Source organism: Thermobia domestica, chromosome 9, assembly GCF_964235325.1.
Source record: "Thermobia domestica chromosome 9, izTheDome1.hap1.1, whole genome shotgun sequence".
NCBI lineage: Eukaryota > Metazoa > Arthropoda > Insecta > Zygentoma > Lepismatidae > Thermobia > Thermobia domestica.
The window spans coordinates 114,334,346-114,353,437 of NC_137462.1; the positions used below are offsets into that span (position 1 = coordinate 114,334,346).

General features: G+C 33.0%; 1 protein-coding gene across 1 annotated transcript; it reads left to right on the forward strand.

The window, feature by feature from the left end:
• The first annotated feature begins 1,229 nt into the window (after positions 1-1,229).
• On the forward strand, positions 1,230-16,042 carry LOC145694943 (uncharacterized). Its single transcript, XM_081771729.1, has 3 exons — positions 1,230-1,387; positions 13,178-14,197; positions 15,864-16,042. Exons 1-2 carry the CDS (start codon positions 1,376-1,378, stop codon positions 14,159-14,161), a joined length of 996 nt encoding a protein of 331 aa, XP_081627855.1. The 5' UTR covers positions 1,230-1,375; the 3' UTR covers positions 14,162-14,197; positions 15,864-16,042.
• The last annotated feature ends 3,050 nt before the right edge of the window (positions 16,043-19,092 follow it).

The window sequence follows — 19,092 nt, forward strand, 5'->3', positions numbered from 1 at the left end:
ACCATCTGTATATGATCTAAATACCGCTATGTTATTACCGTAACCTCAAAATCTCCAAACTGTTTCCAGTTGAGTGATGTCAGGACATTGATTTCTGTCACTAATTGCTTTGAATATCAAGATCAGTATTTATTTCTTTTTAAATCAAAGTATATTTTATTCTGTTACGTTATTTCCAACATTAAAAAACGTTAAAGTCATATCTACGAAACACTAAAATGTGTTATCTTGTCGAGAATTGAACTAAAAATATGTATAATCGCCAGAGGCGTTCATATTATTAATTGGACTACTTGGGAACACTCTCTGTTCCTTTTGGACTACGATTGGAGGAGGCACTACAGACTATACCTTTTACGGAACACACCCTTTGATTTGCTTAATGTATTCTCTGTTCATATTGCAATACTCTAATTGAGCATTATTAAAGCTACAGTATTCCCTTTATCTTCTAGTTTGTTCCGAAAAAAATGGACAATTATGTTTCGACACTGTTAACAATTCCGCTTTCCCCACTGGTCTAGTGGTCAGTGCATGCTTTGGGTGCACTGGATTCCGAATTGAACTCCCGATGGAAGTCGCTTGAAAGCATTACGGTAGTTCTTATTCCACATTTAAACTGTAGGTCTGTGTCTCACATAGCCTTAATGCTGAAACGGGACGATAAACTTCAAGAAACAAACAACTTAGTCTTAACACAAAACATTAAAAAAAGACAGTAGACGGTGAGCAAACACATCATTGTCTTGGACTGAGGTTGGTAGGTGCTACCACGGAAGGATTTTGTTTTCTGAAGTCTAAAAGAGGAACACTTCCGTACATAAGTGTTACATCAACCATTCGAGATTAAATGAGATAATTATCTGTAAAGAAGCACTGCTTGAGCTTAATCTTATTTGATCCTTGTTCATCATCAATGAGATCTTTCATTTATAGTGAATGTTTGTTGTTGTACCGGAGGCTATAGAACAACAATAATCGCATAGCCACTGACACGAATTGATATCATGGATAAGACAAAACATTATAGTGTGGCATGTGAGTATATGATTGTAATTATTATAAGACTCAACAAAATTCCCCTTTATTTTTTCATGCCTCTTCAAGCATACAAGGCGGAAAACAATTGCGGCGGTTGGCAGCGACGTGTGGTGCACAGATTATGTGTGTATGCTAGTGTAAGTGTGTGTGTGTACGGATGCGAGACCAAAAGGGAGAAGAGGCGGCCAAAAGACAAGAGGAGAAAGCAAAAGGTGAAAGCCACGGAACTGTTACACTATATAAAAGCGTCCGCCGGCCCCCGGTCGTCACAACAGTGTTCCTCTCCTCTTAAGCAAGTGCCTTGTGAGCATCTATACAACACACGCACTGCACAATGAGGCTCAAGGTGAGTGGCGATGATGATGATGATGATGATTATGATGACTGCATCGATAGAAATGTGTAATCAGTGAGCATTTACGGTTTTATTCTGTTATGATTTCCTAAATCTGGATCAAGTTGTTGTGCATTTTTCTTCATTTATGCAACGAAACGGTTTACGTTGGTTGTGATTCGAAGTTTCTTCTTGGAGATTGTGATTTTTTTCAACGGACAAGAATTATTTTCATTCATTGTGAAATAATAGTTATCTTTTGTGCTATCTGTACTATTCTGACCTGGATTGCGAGGAAACTATTTCGTACAAATTATTACTTCTTTTTCATCACATATTACTATTTTCTTCATTTCTTTTCTACAATTTGTTTTAAAATCAATATTTGCTTTCATTTATATCTGAAACAACCAATATTCTCATTTTCTTTAAATATTTCTGAATATCTTCTATATATTCTTTTACTTCTAGAAGTTTAGGCAAAATATTTGTACTATGCACTGAACATATATATTCTAATTTTACTTCCTTCTTTCTCGAAAATTTTATTCTAATATTAATTATCGTAGACAAGTTTTGCATGATTTTATTCATATGGTAAAACAATCAAAGATTTTTAGAAATATATTATCTAGTTGTTGGTTATAGTGTACAAGATAAAAATTCTAAGTTAATTCTATTGAGAGTTCTTTGTAATGATTAAATCATTGACTGCAAATCTAACACGGGTTATAATTTTTTTCTTAATTAAAATGACATGAGTTATAAGCATAATTTTGAACCTGTTACGGACATATGCGTCTTCAGGTACTCCATAGAAACATACCATTACAAATATGATAGTGAAAAAGAAATTGAGTGCAGAAAGATAGAAAAGTTTTGAAACATATTTCTGTTTTATCAGATTTTACTATGTCCTAAAATGACAGAATTAGCTTTGCAATTACTGATTCAATTGTTTATCACCATTTGGTTTCTAATTTTGACTAATGGATTTTCTAACTTACATACTGTTGTGATTAATTTTGTTTCTCTTTCCATTAAATACTGTATAGGTATACATTTCCTATAGTGTGAAATATCACATCAAAATTTTAATTTTGTATTTGTATATCTTTCTAACTACTCATATGCGTCTCTAACAGTTTTTCTCGAAATAATATACGTATTTAGAGAGAGAGAGAGAGAGAGAGTTCTGTAAAATTCTTTTCAGAAAAGTTACTAAAATGCACATTCTTTTGTTGCTAAATTTTAAGCTAAAATACTTAAAAGCGAAAATAGAGGAATGCTCACTTTTTTCAAAATTAAAAATGTAAAAGAAATATACAAAAAGAACTATCAACAATACAAGAAACAGAGTTGAGTTGAGTTGAGTTTGAGTTTAACATTCCTGTAACAGCGAGATTATATGAGAGGGACCTACTCATTAACGTGGAATCCTAACCACATGAGCTCCCGCCGGGAATCGAACCCGCATCTTCCACGCCAAAGGCGTGTGCACTAACCGCTTAGTTACGAATGAGCTCTACAAGAAATAGAGTCAACACTAGTGATGAAAATGAAATTTAAAGTTTTACCAAGATTGTGCATTCTAAGCTACAGGAGTCGAGTTATTAATGAAAGTGATGATGGAATGAGAATATGTTAAGAAGCGGGTGAACCCCGAGACAACACATATACACGTTGTCCACCACAAACTCACATTTCTTAGAATCGAACCACGGACCCCTCGTACTGAAGGTGAGCAGACTCTTACGGATCCGCAGAGCGATTAACAAATAGTGGCGTCCTCTATTAAGAAATGAAATGAGTTAGACTTAATATATTCGGTGTTTTCTTGCAATCATATTTGAGTAAACTACAAATAAATAAATAAATGAACCGGTGAGAGCATTCTCTTGGCTATATTCGTAAGTGCAAATATTGCATAACAACGAAACAAACCACAATAAAACTTAATTATGTTTTCGTGAAAAGTAGGTTGCGTAATCAAATGAGATCCTTACCATAAATTTATTGTTTTTGACCAAAGAAAGATACCCAATGAATACGTAAAGGATAATAAAGAAAAAATAAAAGTAGCAATATTTTAGATACAATGGTCCTAAAAGAATAATTGTAACATATCCTGGTTAAAGAAATCATGTAATGAGAGACTTTGTAGCTATTAATTCCAATCCTATATAAATACATTCCATGATAAAAATATGTCTTCCTAGTATTCTAAATGAAAAATAATTTCTTAAGTCTGAAGTAGATCTTTAACAAAACTGCTATCTTCTTTCTCTTAATAGCTTTAACTGTTATATATTTATAGCTACTTTAATTTACTGTAGTGTAAGAGTTTTTCACAATTTTTACAAGACGATAGGAGAGAAGAAAGTTTGGAGATAATGAGTGAAATCGAGCTCAAGATTTCAATGATTTACATGTTTCATAACTCCTACATACCGAAAATTAATTTTGGATTTTCATTCTGTCCGTTTATTCGTCCCCATTTGTACAACACCTAGAAAACATACTTTACAGTATATCCTGGCCAAATTTTAAACTTAAATTTTTTTAAAAGGTCTCCATGGAGGAGTTTCAAATTACCTTCCTACGCTAAGAGACAAGGGCAGTTTACTAAGTGTGGAATTTTTAAATGTATATCTTTAAGTCCTTTATATTTCATAAATCAACAACTCAGTAATCACTTCATAATACGGTATAAATAACTTTACTGGGGGAACTCCGTAAGGATTAGTTTACTCTTAGTGTGAGTTTTTTTCGGACATGTTTACCAAAAATTACTCAGGCTATTTTCTTCATATTTCTTAAATACATATTTAATTAAAGACTATAATAGAGTGGAATTGACTTGCAAAATTCACAAAGGATAGTTTACCCTTGGGGTTCTGTATGCAGGTTTTGCAATACATCTCTAACTCTCTTCATTTTTTATAATGAAATGTTTTCTTAAAACTGAAGCATGACACGATTTAATTTTAAAAACGAGAGCAAGAAAGTTTAGTGTGGTTTATCATTAAACTTACAATAACGAAATTAGTATACACTATATAACAAATTTCCTTATTGGTTTAAATAATACATGTTGAGTAACATTAACTATTTAGAAAGAAATTCTACTGATCTTTAAACTGATTAAAAGTGACTGAACATGAAATCTCACTTTCGCTTTCATATATACACTAGTTTCAGTCTACATATCATAACACAATATACCTTTTTGAACACAATATACCACAGAAATATGCACCATATTATGTGATTATCTGCGGAGTATATACTAAGAAGAATTTTTAAATGCATAATACTTCATTAACATTGTTCTAACAATATCTAAATAAATTTAATATGCGTTAGTGAAACATTTTGCTTAAGTAAATCATTTGTTGAAAGTCAAATGTACATATACACCATGCTTTCGTAGCGAAACTACTATTACTAGGTAGAGCAGATAAGTGAAGGTGAAGGAATTGCCAATTCGTGTGAAATTCTAAATTTCAGTTAAATTTAAAAATTAATTTTGAATTGTTAACTATTGAAAGTAAGTCAAAATTGTTATCCAGTATTTAATAGTAACTGAATATAACAATGGTACACAATAATAATAGCAAAACTAGTGTTGTTGGAGTACTTTAACCAACAACCAATAAAATTTGATTTCCGTTAAGGATTAAAATTACAGTAATAATATAAATGAATACAAAAAACTAACTTAATTATTTTAATTTAAATCTACTCTATCAGCTGATGTAATGAAGTGATTAAATCTACTTTCAAATCGTGTAATATCGAAATTAACTTTTCTTGTATTTTATGCACTTTGTAGTTTCACTTAGATGCTTATTGGTGCATAATTTCGTGATTTTATCCAGTTTATTATTGCCATTGATCCCCTAATTATGTTTTGTAGTAGATGGCTATTTCTTCCTTGCAGTAGTTGGATTTGATAATCAGTTCATTATAGATATATTCCTTTATGTAAACCATAATAATACATTTAACGATATCTTACGTTACTTTTCATACATTTTCATCCTATTTGTAGCTATAAAACTAAAACGATGACACGATTGTTGAAAGAAAAAAGTGTACATTTAAGACTCATGCATGAATGGTTATTTTTGGGTCTTGTACATTCGTTTGAAAATTCAATTTTAGGTGCTATATACTTCTCGCTAGAGTTATCAATCTGTTATAGGGATTTTAACAATACATATTTGTCTTTACAATTTGATTGAAAACTTTCATTATTTTCCAAATAACAATGGATTAATTAAAACTTTCTTTTGAGATTTTAAAATGAATATTGACTTTCCTTTACTTGTATTCTCGTGCTAATACAAAATGAAATGAAATGAAATAAAATTTTTCAGTTTATCGTCTCCTATTATGTCCTTTAGGCTAAGGGAGAAGGATGATTAAAGCAAGTGGGTGATGGTGAGTGAATTTGTAGAATGGCAATGTTGAAGGAAACGGGGAGTACCTCAAGATCTCACAGACACGATGTTGTACACAACAAACTTATTTGGCCGGACTTCGAACCAGGGCCTCCAAGTACCATTGAGCCACCTTGCCCCGTGCCCCCTGAAATTAATGCATTTTGAGCACAAGTTAATTCTAAAAAATAACTCCATATCGTTATATACTAAGAAGGTATCTAACTTTTACACTGGTTCATTAGATGGGTGAATTATAGCGTTAAAAAATCACATCACATTTAATTTATTTTTTGGTTTCCTTAAATCAGAACGCTCCATTTGTTTATTAAAGTAGTTCTGCACTTTAACGAAGCTTTGCCAACATCAAAAATTCAGTGCGCTAATTCGTAATGAAACGCGTCATAGTGCTACTTATTTGACTGCTTTATGCATGAAAATGGAATTTACTTCCCAACATTTTACCATACAAGGGTAAAAGATTTTGAATATCAACTTCTAGACTATAACCTTCTTTCTGTAGCCTCTGAAGTTTTATGCTGCCTAACATAGAGCACTAGATCCTCACGTAAACTCAATTATGTTTACATGGTCTTAATGATTCAAAAAAGATTCTTGGAAGAAATGGCAACTGATAGTTCAATTCTAGAGCGCTCACTTTTACTGTAGAAGACCCATGGTTCGATCCCAGACCGTGTGAGTTCATGGAAAACAGCATCATGTAAACCTACGTGGTTTCCTGTTTCTCGTTTCCTTCTACTTACTTATTCCATTTATCATTTTCACAGGACATATCTCTAGGATGTTAAACCAAATATAGAGAGTAATCTTGCTAGCCTAACTTATGAAACTACCATCACAATTCTGGTATGTTAGACCTACTCCGTGAAAGTAAACGAGATTTGGGTGTTTGATAGGATAGATACGATATACTTGATACGTCAGTATCTTACAGCGGTCCCGGGTTCGATTCGTGGTGGAGACAGCCTTCTCAGGCCATACATACTGAGTTTCTTCTGGGTTTTCTTCATTCAAACAAGACAAATGAAGGGATGGTATCTAACATACAGGTTCCAGGCCGCTTCCTTCCTTTCCCCTTTGCCTGGGTAGTGTGATCGTCGAGTGACGTCATCTCTCATATGTGACGGGCTTAAGGTTATAGATGCCGGCAATGCCCAGAAATATGAATGAATAAATAAAATAAATCAGTATCTTACATTATTAATAGTAATGGAAATGTTAGTAATAACGTGAAATTTTAAACTCAGGAACCTTTACAAAACTAAAATAAGTAAACTCACAATAGGAAGATTGTAATTAAATTTCACTCTTGTGCCACTCGAGATCACCGTGTACATTTTGAGCAAAAGCTGCAACAAATAAGTATTGATATGGGTCATAGTCATATGACAATATTTTACTTTATATTTTGATTTTTACGCCACAAGCCACAAGGGTCGTATTTCATTTTAAACGTTAAATCTTTGCCAAATCAATGAAATATTTAGCTCTGTACGAAGAATAAGTTCTTAAATGAGAATGTATGTGATTGTTCAGTGCGAGAAAAGGATGGTTACCTGGAACTATTACACACGATATTTGTACAAAATTTCCGATGTGCATTTATGGGTTTCGGCTCTCATCGTAAGCTAAAGGTCCATGTCTCAAATAACCGGAATGCTGAAAGGGATACTAAACTCTAAATGAACCAACCAATCAAGTAAATCCGCAACATTAATTTGAATAGGAGTCATGATTTTGCACTGATGAGCTCTTTTTAGATCAGATCTCTTGCATATTCGTGGACGCTATAGCTAAAACAACGGAGTTGATATGGCCAGTCAGATGTCTTTCACTTAGATTATCCATGAGTAACACATCGGCTCACATTGTCATTAATTCTAAACTCGAATGTGAGCTATATAATTCTTGATTGATTGATTGGATTAAACTTTAGCGTCCTGTTCAGCACTGAGGCCATATAAGTCGTGGATCTACAGATTAACATGAGATCCGAATCACAAGAGCTCCCAGCAGGAATAGAACCCAGTTTCTCGCGCCGAAGACGCGTATGGTAACCATATATCCACGAGGGAACTATATATGTGTGTAATTCTTAATTTAAGTAATTCCCCAATTATTTCACCATATTGAGTCAACTCCAGAAATTCCACAACCACATTGCGAACCGAACCAGAACAATCTACAATAAAAGCAAGGGGGTTATCACTAGTTACCGTTCTATATACCTGATTGTATTCTGAAATAACATGTATCAGAGTAAGGTACATATGATATTTTTTTTTTCAATTCAGTAACTCTCTTTCGCATAGATAATCTTTTGCTAAGAGCTCAATCCTGATGGTGAGTGACTGTCCAGAAACAATTATTGAGCTGAGCGAAGCGAAGCTCTTATACTCGGGTTAGCTGTTTGGTTGTCCGCGAACTCCTCCTAGACCGTTTGGCCGATCTCAACCAAACTTAGCACGCTGATAGAGTATGTCGTGCTGAGTGACAACATAGGTCGAAATCAAAAATCCGATGTACCATCGAGGAATAATCACCGAAAAACGCTTGCTCCTAGACCGTTTGGCCGATCTCAACCAAACTTAGCACGCTGATAGAGTATGTCGTGCTGAGTGAGAACATAGGTCGAAATCAAAAATCCGATGTACCATCGAGGAATAATCACCGAAAAACGCTTCCTCCTAGACCGTTTGGCCGATCTCAACCAAACTTAGCACGCTGATAGAGTATGTCGTGATGAGTGAGAACATAGGTCGAAATCAAAAATCCGATGTACCATCGAGGAATAATCACCGAAAAACGCTTGCTCCTAGACCGTTTGGCCGATCTCAACCAAACTTAGCACGCTGATAGAGTATGTCGTGCTGAGTGAGAACATAGGTCGAAATCAAAAATCCGATGTACCATCGAGGAATAATCACCGAAAAACGCTTGCTCCTAGACCGTTTGGCCGATCTCAACCAAACTTAGCACGCTGATAGAGTATGTGTAGATGTTGAAAAAGTCAGAATAAACTGATTACGTAGTTTAAGCTCGCTCAGCTCATTTCATTGCAATCGGGTATATCCATTGCATTCCTAGTTTTAAATTCGTCTTTGGAGTAGAAAGAGCCATCTACGATATACTTTGTAAAGTTCTTCAGTGGAAAATTTCTTCAGTGAATTGCCTAAGTAAATAGATATAATTCAATATTATAAACGTCGTTTATCCGCACACTCAAACTTAAATAAAAAATCTGAGCCAAAAAATATTTGATAATTTTTCTGCGTAAATAACATAATATTGTAATTTATGTAGACTACGTATATTCCGAAAGTTTTCTCATTTTCTCATATATTTTTTTTTGTTCTTGTATATGTAGCTATTCAGTATATATAGCACTGTACAGTAATTGAAAAAATAAACATACTGAACGTGCCTTTATTTATTAAATAAACGCATGTTTGATTATCCGCACAATCTTTGGCCCCAGTTGATGCAGGTAAACGACACTCTATTGTATTTCTTTCTTTTTTTTAAAAAAAAAAATCTCCAAATGTTACCTTCGAGGCAATTGTAAGAAAATACAAGTGTTAAGACTCTCTTTTTCATACCGCTTTGTTACCCTCTTGATGTTTCCATTAAAAGTGAGATTTTTCCTTTGCTTTGACATGTTTGTACTAAACACACTTCTTAATTAGTACCATTTTAAAAGACTCAAACAAGAAAGAAAAAGAAATCAAGAATGTAGGTTAACCAAGAGTGTACACTGAACTAGAGCAAATTAAAACAAATGAGCTGATGGTGATGATCGCAGGTGCTCATTCACTAAGCATAACGCAAGAAATCACTGAAGCCAAAACAGAAACGGAGTTCTAAAACCAAATTCAATATTCTAGAACAAGTTATTTCATTTTATTCAGTACCACAATTATTCAGTCATAAATTAGTTGTTCTAATAAGAACCTTTAGCTACGAAGAGAAGCTTAAACTGCACGAGTTTCTAACTAATTAGGACAAAAATAATGACTACCTATTTTAAACTTAACAGAAATTTAGGAACTAGAACACATATTCGCAAACAAATAGTATTTGTGCCAATTCATTCTCTCATTAATTCTGCCAAGTCATATACAATTTGTCTTTTTTGCTCCATTAGTGTAGAATTAGTTATGCCAAAAATAAATAAATAAAAAATAACAGTTCATAGCGAAATTGCAACTTTACTTGAACTAATGTGTTTTTATTAAGTTTAACTACTTCCTCTTATAAAAACAAAATCAAGCTTTTTTATTTATTTGCCATAGTCTTTAATGTTTACTTATCATGACTATATCATGACAAGCTATAAAGTAATAACATAATCTATTTGAATAAAGCTAATACAACTATTATAACATACATTAGCAAGTTAATTCGTAGATATTATACCACATGATACTTTGTTTTTGCATGTTTTCTCTACATCATGCTAATTATAAAGTCATAGGTTAAACTACAGTTAAGGAAACCAGTCATAACTTGTAAAGCTTGTTATGACAACTAGCAAAGTTAAAAAGACTTTGAAAAAAGCTAACTGGTTACCAGTTGACCAAACTGTTATAACAATCTGGAACTAGTTTAATCGAAACTGAAAAGTTTTCTTGTGCAGACTTGCCATATCATTTGCTACAAGCGTCATAAGAAAAAAAAATAGAGGAAAAAATGTGAGGTATATCACGAAATAACGATGCCTCCATTTTTTTAAAATACACATTATGAAAAGGGAAAACAATTTTAGGCCTGAGAATAAATTACGAGGTTATCATCATATTGTATATTTTCATTGATTTAATATATATATATATATATATATATATATATTATTGACTGTTTGGATTGGAATTTAGCACCCCTTTCAGCACTGAGGCTATATGAAATGAAGATCTATTGTTTAAGGTGAAGTCTGACATATCGTAATGCATTTAAATCCCAAGGCTCTTTCACCGAGAATAGAACTCGGGCTCCCGTGCACCAAAGGTGCGCGCACGAGCTACTAGACCTGTGGGAAGGGCACTTATTTAATTATTAGGGCTTTTACTTTCAAATATATTTAGTATTTTCTATTTTTTTTTTGTTATATGATGTACAATGTAAATCTAGCAAATTTTTTTTAAATATATATAATACATCCTTTCTAGAATCTACTTATGTGATTTTCAAGAAGTACCTTTTATCTATACCTGGGTAGAAATTTTATATCTATCCTATAATGGGGGAAAGAAATTGAAACAGCTTTCTGTCGTGTAGCATTTCAGTTGTACTTTGGATCTTTTTTCTTTCTTTTCTTTTTTACTAGAAGATGACACAATAAAGGAAACAATTCTGATAGAACACAAACCCAAACAATTTAAATTTAGTAATGCACTGATAATTCTGTTGCATTACATGTCAGAACACCAGCACAATCGATTAGAGCTCATCATGTCATGGATTCTAGAGACGAGAGTGAAATTTCAAAAAAAAAAAAAAAAAAAAAAAGGAAAAATAAAACAAGAGCAATGGTTAAAGAAAGAACTTATGATTACGGTATTGTTTCTACTGATACGATTGCATGCAAAGCAAGAATCGCTTACAAATATCTATATATTAATTTTTTTTGCTTATGTATGTATAGGTATTTGCTTGGTCCTTATTACACTTCCTGGATACAACCTTCGTTCATTTGGTAGTTCTTCTGATTATGAAGATTTCTATTATGAAGCAAAAACAATAAATAAAAATGAATCGAATGTTAGAAGATACCGTATTTAGTTGAAGACAGATTAGATGCGAAGTGAATGACCAAAAAGTTCATGGTCAGTGAACAGAATTACGCAATGCAATTTCTCTTCATTGAGCGTTTCCTGGTTTACAATGTGCTGCGAACACAAAGAAAGTGCACAATAGATAGAAAAAGAAAGTTTTCCTTTTGCAGTACAAGAAATCATCATTGCCAGTAAAATAATATATTATTATCGCATTATAGAAAGATTACTCTAAAAAACAGTGTTCAGATTTCTACGTTTGTATTGAACAACATTGTTTTTCCCAAGATAATATTATTGTTTAGCTTAGAATACATACATTTCGTTACATGAATACCATTTTCTGGATATTTCCAAGAAAATATACACTAAATTGAATCTAATTGAATCATACAAACGTAATTGCATTAGTTATAGTAATATCAAATATATTAAATAAATAATTAATTAAATTAATAAACGGGTAATATAATCTATAATCAAAATTGTCTGTCCTTATGTCAGAATGTCAATAGATTCTTGCGCAATTTTGTAAGACACAAAAGTTTTATACAGTACTTATTCCTTAAAACCCACACTAATTAAAGAAAATAACTGAAGTTTTCCAAAGCATTCACGACCATTTACTTGCCGTCACAAGTAGCGTGTCTCATGAGGGATCAATACTACTTTGTGATTCTTTAATTTTATCTTATTCTTCATGTATAATAGTGAATAATAATTCAATATTTCGTTAGTGAAGTCTTACAACCACAATTGCGCTACTTAGATGTACTCTAAATTAATGTTTATGTAGGACTATATTAATCATTTGTTTTAAGCTTATGATTTGATTAACTTTGTCCTAATTGTTTCTCAGCATACGCAATACCCTAGATAAAAGGAATCCTAGCAATAGCTAATAACATCAATATTTCAGAAACCACAACGTAATGAGTGTAGCTCCATTGGATCAAAAGCTCGATTGATAACGAGCTCTTTAAATTAATTAAGCCAGTTTGCTGTACCTGCTTGGAAAACCAATCAGTGGTTACTGACTCACCAATAAATATTTTACTTGTTTTAGTAAATAAAGGGAATAAAGAATTTCTATTTTCGTAAGAGTAATGAAAAAATTGCTACGTTTGGTACATAAAATAAATTTTTCTCTTCAGACCTGAACTAGGATTACCACATCCGTTTTTGGAGTATATTCTGCAAATACTTTTAGTGGTAATACTGGTTGAGCAATTAGTAATTGAATAACAAGGTTGTGGACAATAACATTGTTATTCTAATTTGCCCAAAGCATAATTTATTATTGTTATTGTTTTTTTGTTTATATTGACCCATGCTCTCAGTTTTATTAGTTGGACCTTAATGTATAATTTTTTCATTTCAAAATAATCTAATGTACCATACCTATCTTGGACACAAATGAGTAGCACGAAAGTTTTTCTTTATTGGTTCACATTGATAATTGAAGGACTTACCATGTTACGTGTTATTCATTTCGCACAACATTTCAATTATGCTTTGTACTCTGTACTGTTATATTATGGTTTTAACGAGTTGTTTATTTATAGTTTGTAGGCACGGTGCTGCTGGCTCTGGCCGTCTTCGTTAGAGCGGCGGAGGAAGCCCAGAGAGAAGCCGAGGAGAAGGGTCAACCAGAGAAGAGAGGAATCTCTGTTGAGGGTTATGGAGGTGGCTTCGAGGGAGGCTTCAGTGGAGGAAGCAGTTTTGCAGGTTATGGAGGGGACATTGGCGGCGGCTACGGAGGAGGTGGATACAGCGGAGGTGGTAGCAGTGGCTATGGAGGAGGTGGCAGTATAGGCAGCAGTGGCTACGGAGGTGGAAGTAGCGTAGGCAGCAGTGGCTACGGAGGGGACAGTGAAATCGCTAGCAGCGGATACGGAGGAAGTAGTTTTGGAGGAGGAAGTAGTTTTGGAGGCGGAAGTATCGGCGGGGGCGACTATGGCGGCGGCGAAAGTGGCGGGTATGGCAGTAGTGGACATGGTCACGAGAAGTACGTTGATCACGGAGTGAAGACGAAGACCATCGTGAAGCACGTTCCATATACTGTAACCGTAGAGAAGAAAATCCCTTACGAAGTCATTAAACACGTCCCCGTTGAGGTTGTAAAACACGTTCCTGTCCCAGTTCCCAAGCCTTACCATGTCACTGTTGAAAAGAAGGTGCCAATCCACTATCCAGTTCCAGTTCCAAAACCATACACAGTCATCAAGAAGGAATACGTTCCAGTGAAAAAGACTGTTCATGTACCTGTCATCAAGCACTACCCAGTCCACGTTCCTAAACCCTACCCAGTAGAAGTAGTGAAAAAGATCCCTATCATCTCTGAGAAACACATTCCAATTCCAAAACCAGTCCCAGTTCCAAAGCCTGTTCCCGTCCATGTCCCCAAACCTGTTCCCTACACCGTTGAAAAGAAAGTCCCAGTCCACATTCCAATAATCAAAACCAAGCACCACCACCACCACTACGAACACAAAACGACACATGTTTATAAGGGACACGAGCACGGACATGGACACGGATACCACTGAAAGGCGCACAAGTATTTGCGCTGTTTTGTTTCTCAGGTAAGCGTTACTTTTCTTACCTTAAGTAACTTTATAAAAATCAGTCAAATAATGTCCTAATTATAAAAGAAATAATGAGGAATGCTAAAGATAAGAAGTATGAAATATCTTCATCGATAATCTGGCATTTTAAGTTCTTTCGAGGATAAAGAGTTAGCGTTCTTTCCTTTCATAGAGAAAACCCGAATTTGAACCCGGTGGAAGTATATGTGGTTCGCACTTCACATTAAGCTATAGGTCCACATCTTATATAGTCTCAATGTTGACAAGCAACCGCAATCTAGTTGACATAGCACTGGTAATATAGTTCAGTTTATTATTGAATTTTGAACAAGCGAACTGAAACTATGACAGCTTTTGAATATGTTTTTCCATGATTATTCTGTTGCTTATGCAGTGGGGAATGAAATATTTAAATTCAAAACGTTTTCTAAGCTATTGCACGTTTGATACGTAAATGATATACAAAGTTAATATTTTGAGTTTTTAATTAATGAAAAAAAAGAATGTCCTTGTCGAATGTCAATTTCAGTGACTTTTAGTGATTTGCAAATGTTAGTTCAACACTAAATAAACTAGTATATACCATAATTATCATTCTATCATCACTCTATTATCTCTTAGTTTGTATAAGACTATATTATTAATAATATATTCTCTGATTCTGCGTTAACAAATCCCGTAGAGCACGATTGTAAATGTCAATGAAAAGCGAAAGTTCCTTAGGAATGCTTTAGCTTTATGTCCATAAGGGAATAAGTCATCCCTTTATTGTAACTGAATGCCATCACTGTATATTTTATTAGATCCTTTCTGAACTTTGTTTGAAGTGACTCTATCCTTTCCCCTTCCTCTTCGTATTGTTATTAGTTAAAAATCTAATAATCATTTAAAGGGAGGTCCTGCACCATAATAAGTCCAGGAGACATATGTTGCAGCACATCTTGTAGTATGCAATATTAAGTACTGCTATTCTCCCTTGCAAACAGAAGTTATGAATACGGATGCACACAGGACAAAAGTTGAATCTTCTTGTCCCGAAAATGTCGGGATAGTGATGTTTCGTCTCGAGAAATATATTGTTTCTATTGGAAAACCTGTATCTCATCACGCCTTAGGCAGAACCCTAATTTTGAATATGATACTGAATTCAAGTATTGGACAACAATATTTGCGAAACGTTAGGTTATACATTAGGTCGTAAGATTCCATCCATACACAAATATACAAGTACTGGCATAAATTTAGAGAATCTGAATTTTCATTAACACAATTAAGAAGAAGAATTACGTGATTTAAATGTCGGATTTTCCTTATCCATGTTCGCAGGCTCTATACCACACATATCCTTTATAATTTTATTAATCTATTAAAAATTTTCATATCAATTCCAATTGAATTATATAATTCGATATTTTGCAATTCCAACTTTACTAGGTAAAATCGATCTTAGTGAAATAGTAATTTGTTCTCGGAATAATGGAGATGGTATTAGTACTAAGAGTTGTGCAGACGGCAATAACATTCTTCATCTGAATTTAAAATATTGTCAGTCTACCAAGAAAATATCTAAATACTAGATGCATTATTGCGTCGAAAATATTTTTGACTGATATGCATTTTTATTACATTTATTTCTAAGAATTTCGTTTCTGTTGTTTTGCAGGACCATTGAAGGATGACGCGTTGAAGAAGAAGGCACCTGAAAACCCGCACGTTGTTCTGTCTTCTGTTGTTATGTGTTCCTTTTTATATTATATATATTTTATATTCTAGATCTCTAATTATTTTGTAAATATTTCGTTAAAATAAAAAATGCACGTTTAATTTTTCTAAAAAAAAATATATAGATGAATATTTATTTCGTAAAGATACATATACCACATTTTAACTTCCAGTTTCCAGCAGATATATTAACTGAGAATAAACATTCGTCGTTGCAACAGAAATAACTAACTCAGAACGCCTATATATATATATATATATATATATATATATATATATATATATATATATATATATATATATATATATATATATATATATATATATATAGTTTGTATGTGTAAATAAATATGTCTGAGTCTGTTAGAACCGTTAAATGGTATGGTGGAAAGGGAATGAGAGAGCAGAGAAAGACTGCAATTATTGGAGTATTATTAGAACATAGCTCGTACCGAAGGTTACTAGACGACTGGAAATAATGGAAAATTTCAACTTAAGACAGTCATTCAACTTCAATGTTGCTTCTTTAAAATATCTCTAATTGTAATCTTCAAAACTAAATATAAAAGGCAATGGAGATAAGGAATGTTCTGTTTCATATCGGTATGAATTCCAGAAGTGGCAGGTTTCTTCTTGCTCGTAGTTTACAACTAAATTTTGCTACGACATACCTTCCCCTTATTTAACTTCCTGCTAATTCTCAATTTTACAATATATTGTATAATTTATTTATTTTAACCATCGATTTATTAGAAATCTCTCCTCTAACGTGTCTAGATAAAACACTGTGTTATTGTGATCGAAAATAATAACTTAGTGGCATTTTTATACTTTTATTTAAGGAAACAATTTATTTCCTATACGTATATTAATAGTTTTAACATTTTTTCCTTAAAGTTTCCGTTGAGAAGCCACTGTGTATAAAAATCCAAGAAGAAAGAATGCAATTTCTGAACTGCCCGTATCGATAATCGATAAAAGCATAGTAAGATTTAAACGAAGAAAGCAGAGGTCAAGGAAAATAACAGATCGCTGAATCTCATAAAAAGAAAGAAAAAAGTTCATTTCGTAATATTTAATGCCCCTTGGATAAAAGGATATAAAGTAGTCAGAAGAGAATGATTTATTATTTTACTTCATTGGAGTACTTGTTATTAAACAATGCCATGAAATATAAAAAATATTTGTAACTCAAATTGCAAAATTTTAGTTCTAATACACACACATAAATCATAATTCTGTTTTACTTCTGAAAGTCTTACGGCGGAAGAATAAATATGTTTAAAGTTATTATTTGGTAAAATCATATTTAGTATTGAGTAAACTTTGCATATACTTCAAATGAACACTCAAACTACGAATTCTAACTGTAACATCACCTTCCTTTAGCCTAAAGGGCATAACCGTGGAACCTTAATATAATAATAATAATAATAATAATAATAATAATAATAATAATAATAATAATAATAATAATAATAATAATAATAATAATAATAATTATTATTATTATTATTATTATTATTATTATTATCTCATTTTTGTAACATCATCTGTAGACTTCTGAGTTTCGTTTGTCAAGCACAGTGGTTAGTCTCCTAAGTATGATCGATTATAGCTCTTAAATACTAGAGTGCGAAATATTGAGTTTTTATTTTTTTAAAAAAATAAGTTTCACTGGAACACTTGACTGCACTCATTTAAAGGCCTTTACACAGAATAAAAGCCAATTTAATAGAAACCATGTTTTCGAGTGATTAACACACTTTATCCCTTGTCAATTTTCACACTTCGTGATTTCACATTAATTTTTATTCACTTTATGCGGTAAGAAGCGCGTCTATTAACTTTTCCATTGGTCTCTCTCTCTCTCAGTTGCTTTATGGCCATGGTTTCGTTAAGATTTTAAATAACTCTTTGTATTTACGATACTTCAACATTTCTTTCAATGCTGTAGCTACATCTTTTGATGATATAAGTTTCGAAATTTGCCAAATAATAATCACTTACTACTAAAATCAGATTGTAGAATCTTTAGAAGATCGAAAATACTACCAAACCTCCAACTTCTGTGTAGAATTACCCATTTCAGTAAATAAAAGTTTAAAAACAAATGATTACCTGATATCTTAGAAAGACAAAATCCATGGTGATTGGTACGAAATGCTCGGTGTCAAATATGGAAGTAGGAGCGGAGAAAATAGAACAAGTGGCTACTTTTCGATACTTGGGTAGTATTATTAGTAATGATAATAAAACGAACGTGAAATAAAACCTTCTTTTGTGAGACCTTGAATAAAGAGTTGAGAAAAAGGCTCATAAAATGTTTCGTATGGAGTATTGTATTTTATGAGGGAGAAACATGGACATTACGTAAAAATGATGAAAAATACTAGAAGTTTTCAAAATGTGGGTTTGGAGAAGAATGCAGAGACTTAGCTGGGCCTAGCCGAAAATGAATGAAAGGGTGTTAGAAATGGTGGGGGAAAAAAGAACAAGTTTAGATATTATTGAGAAAAGAAAGAGAAACTGATTGATACATTGGTTAAGAAGGAATTGTATCATGAGGGGCGTGCTAGAATGTATGGTGGCAGGAAAGAGGCAAAGGAGACTAAAATTGATGGATAAAATCAAAACAGAAATATCATACGTGAAGACGAAAAGGTTAGCTGAATACCGTGGGACATAGAAACTTCTCCGTTGCGGCAAGTGACCTTCCAATAATGAAAGAATACCTATGATGATGATGATGATGGTATTTTGATGGTATTTTTATTGTTTATGTAACTAAATTAACATGCAAATGTTTGATTGAATTTATGTGGTGGTTCTAATATTGTCTAAGTTAGCATTACTTCGTGACGTTAGAGTCCACGAAGGACTATGGGCGAGGAGATGGAGAACATTAAATTAGGTGATTCTTGGTGAAATTATCGGCTCTTATCGACATTAAATTAAACTTTACAATAAAAACAAAAAAAAAATGTTAATAAACGCAAAGAAACGTGGGATGGAATTAAGAGATTTGTAATGTTACATTAACACTCTAGTTTACTTAGTCTAATCTCCTAGGTACCAAACACAGACGTACAAAACGAAATACGGTTATATTTCATTGAATATTTTATACTTCTTATAAGAAAAGAAGTAAATGAAATGACACCAGTGAA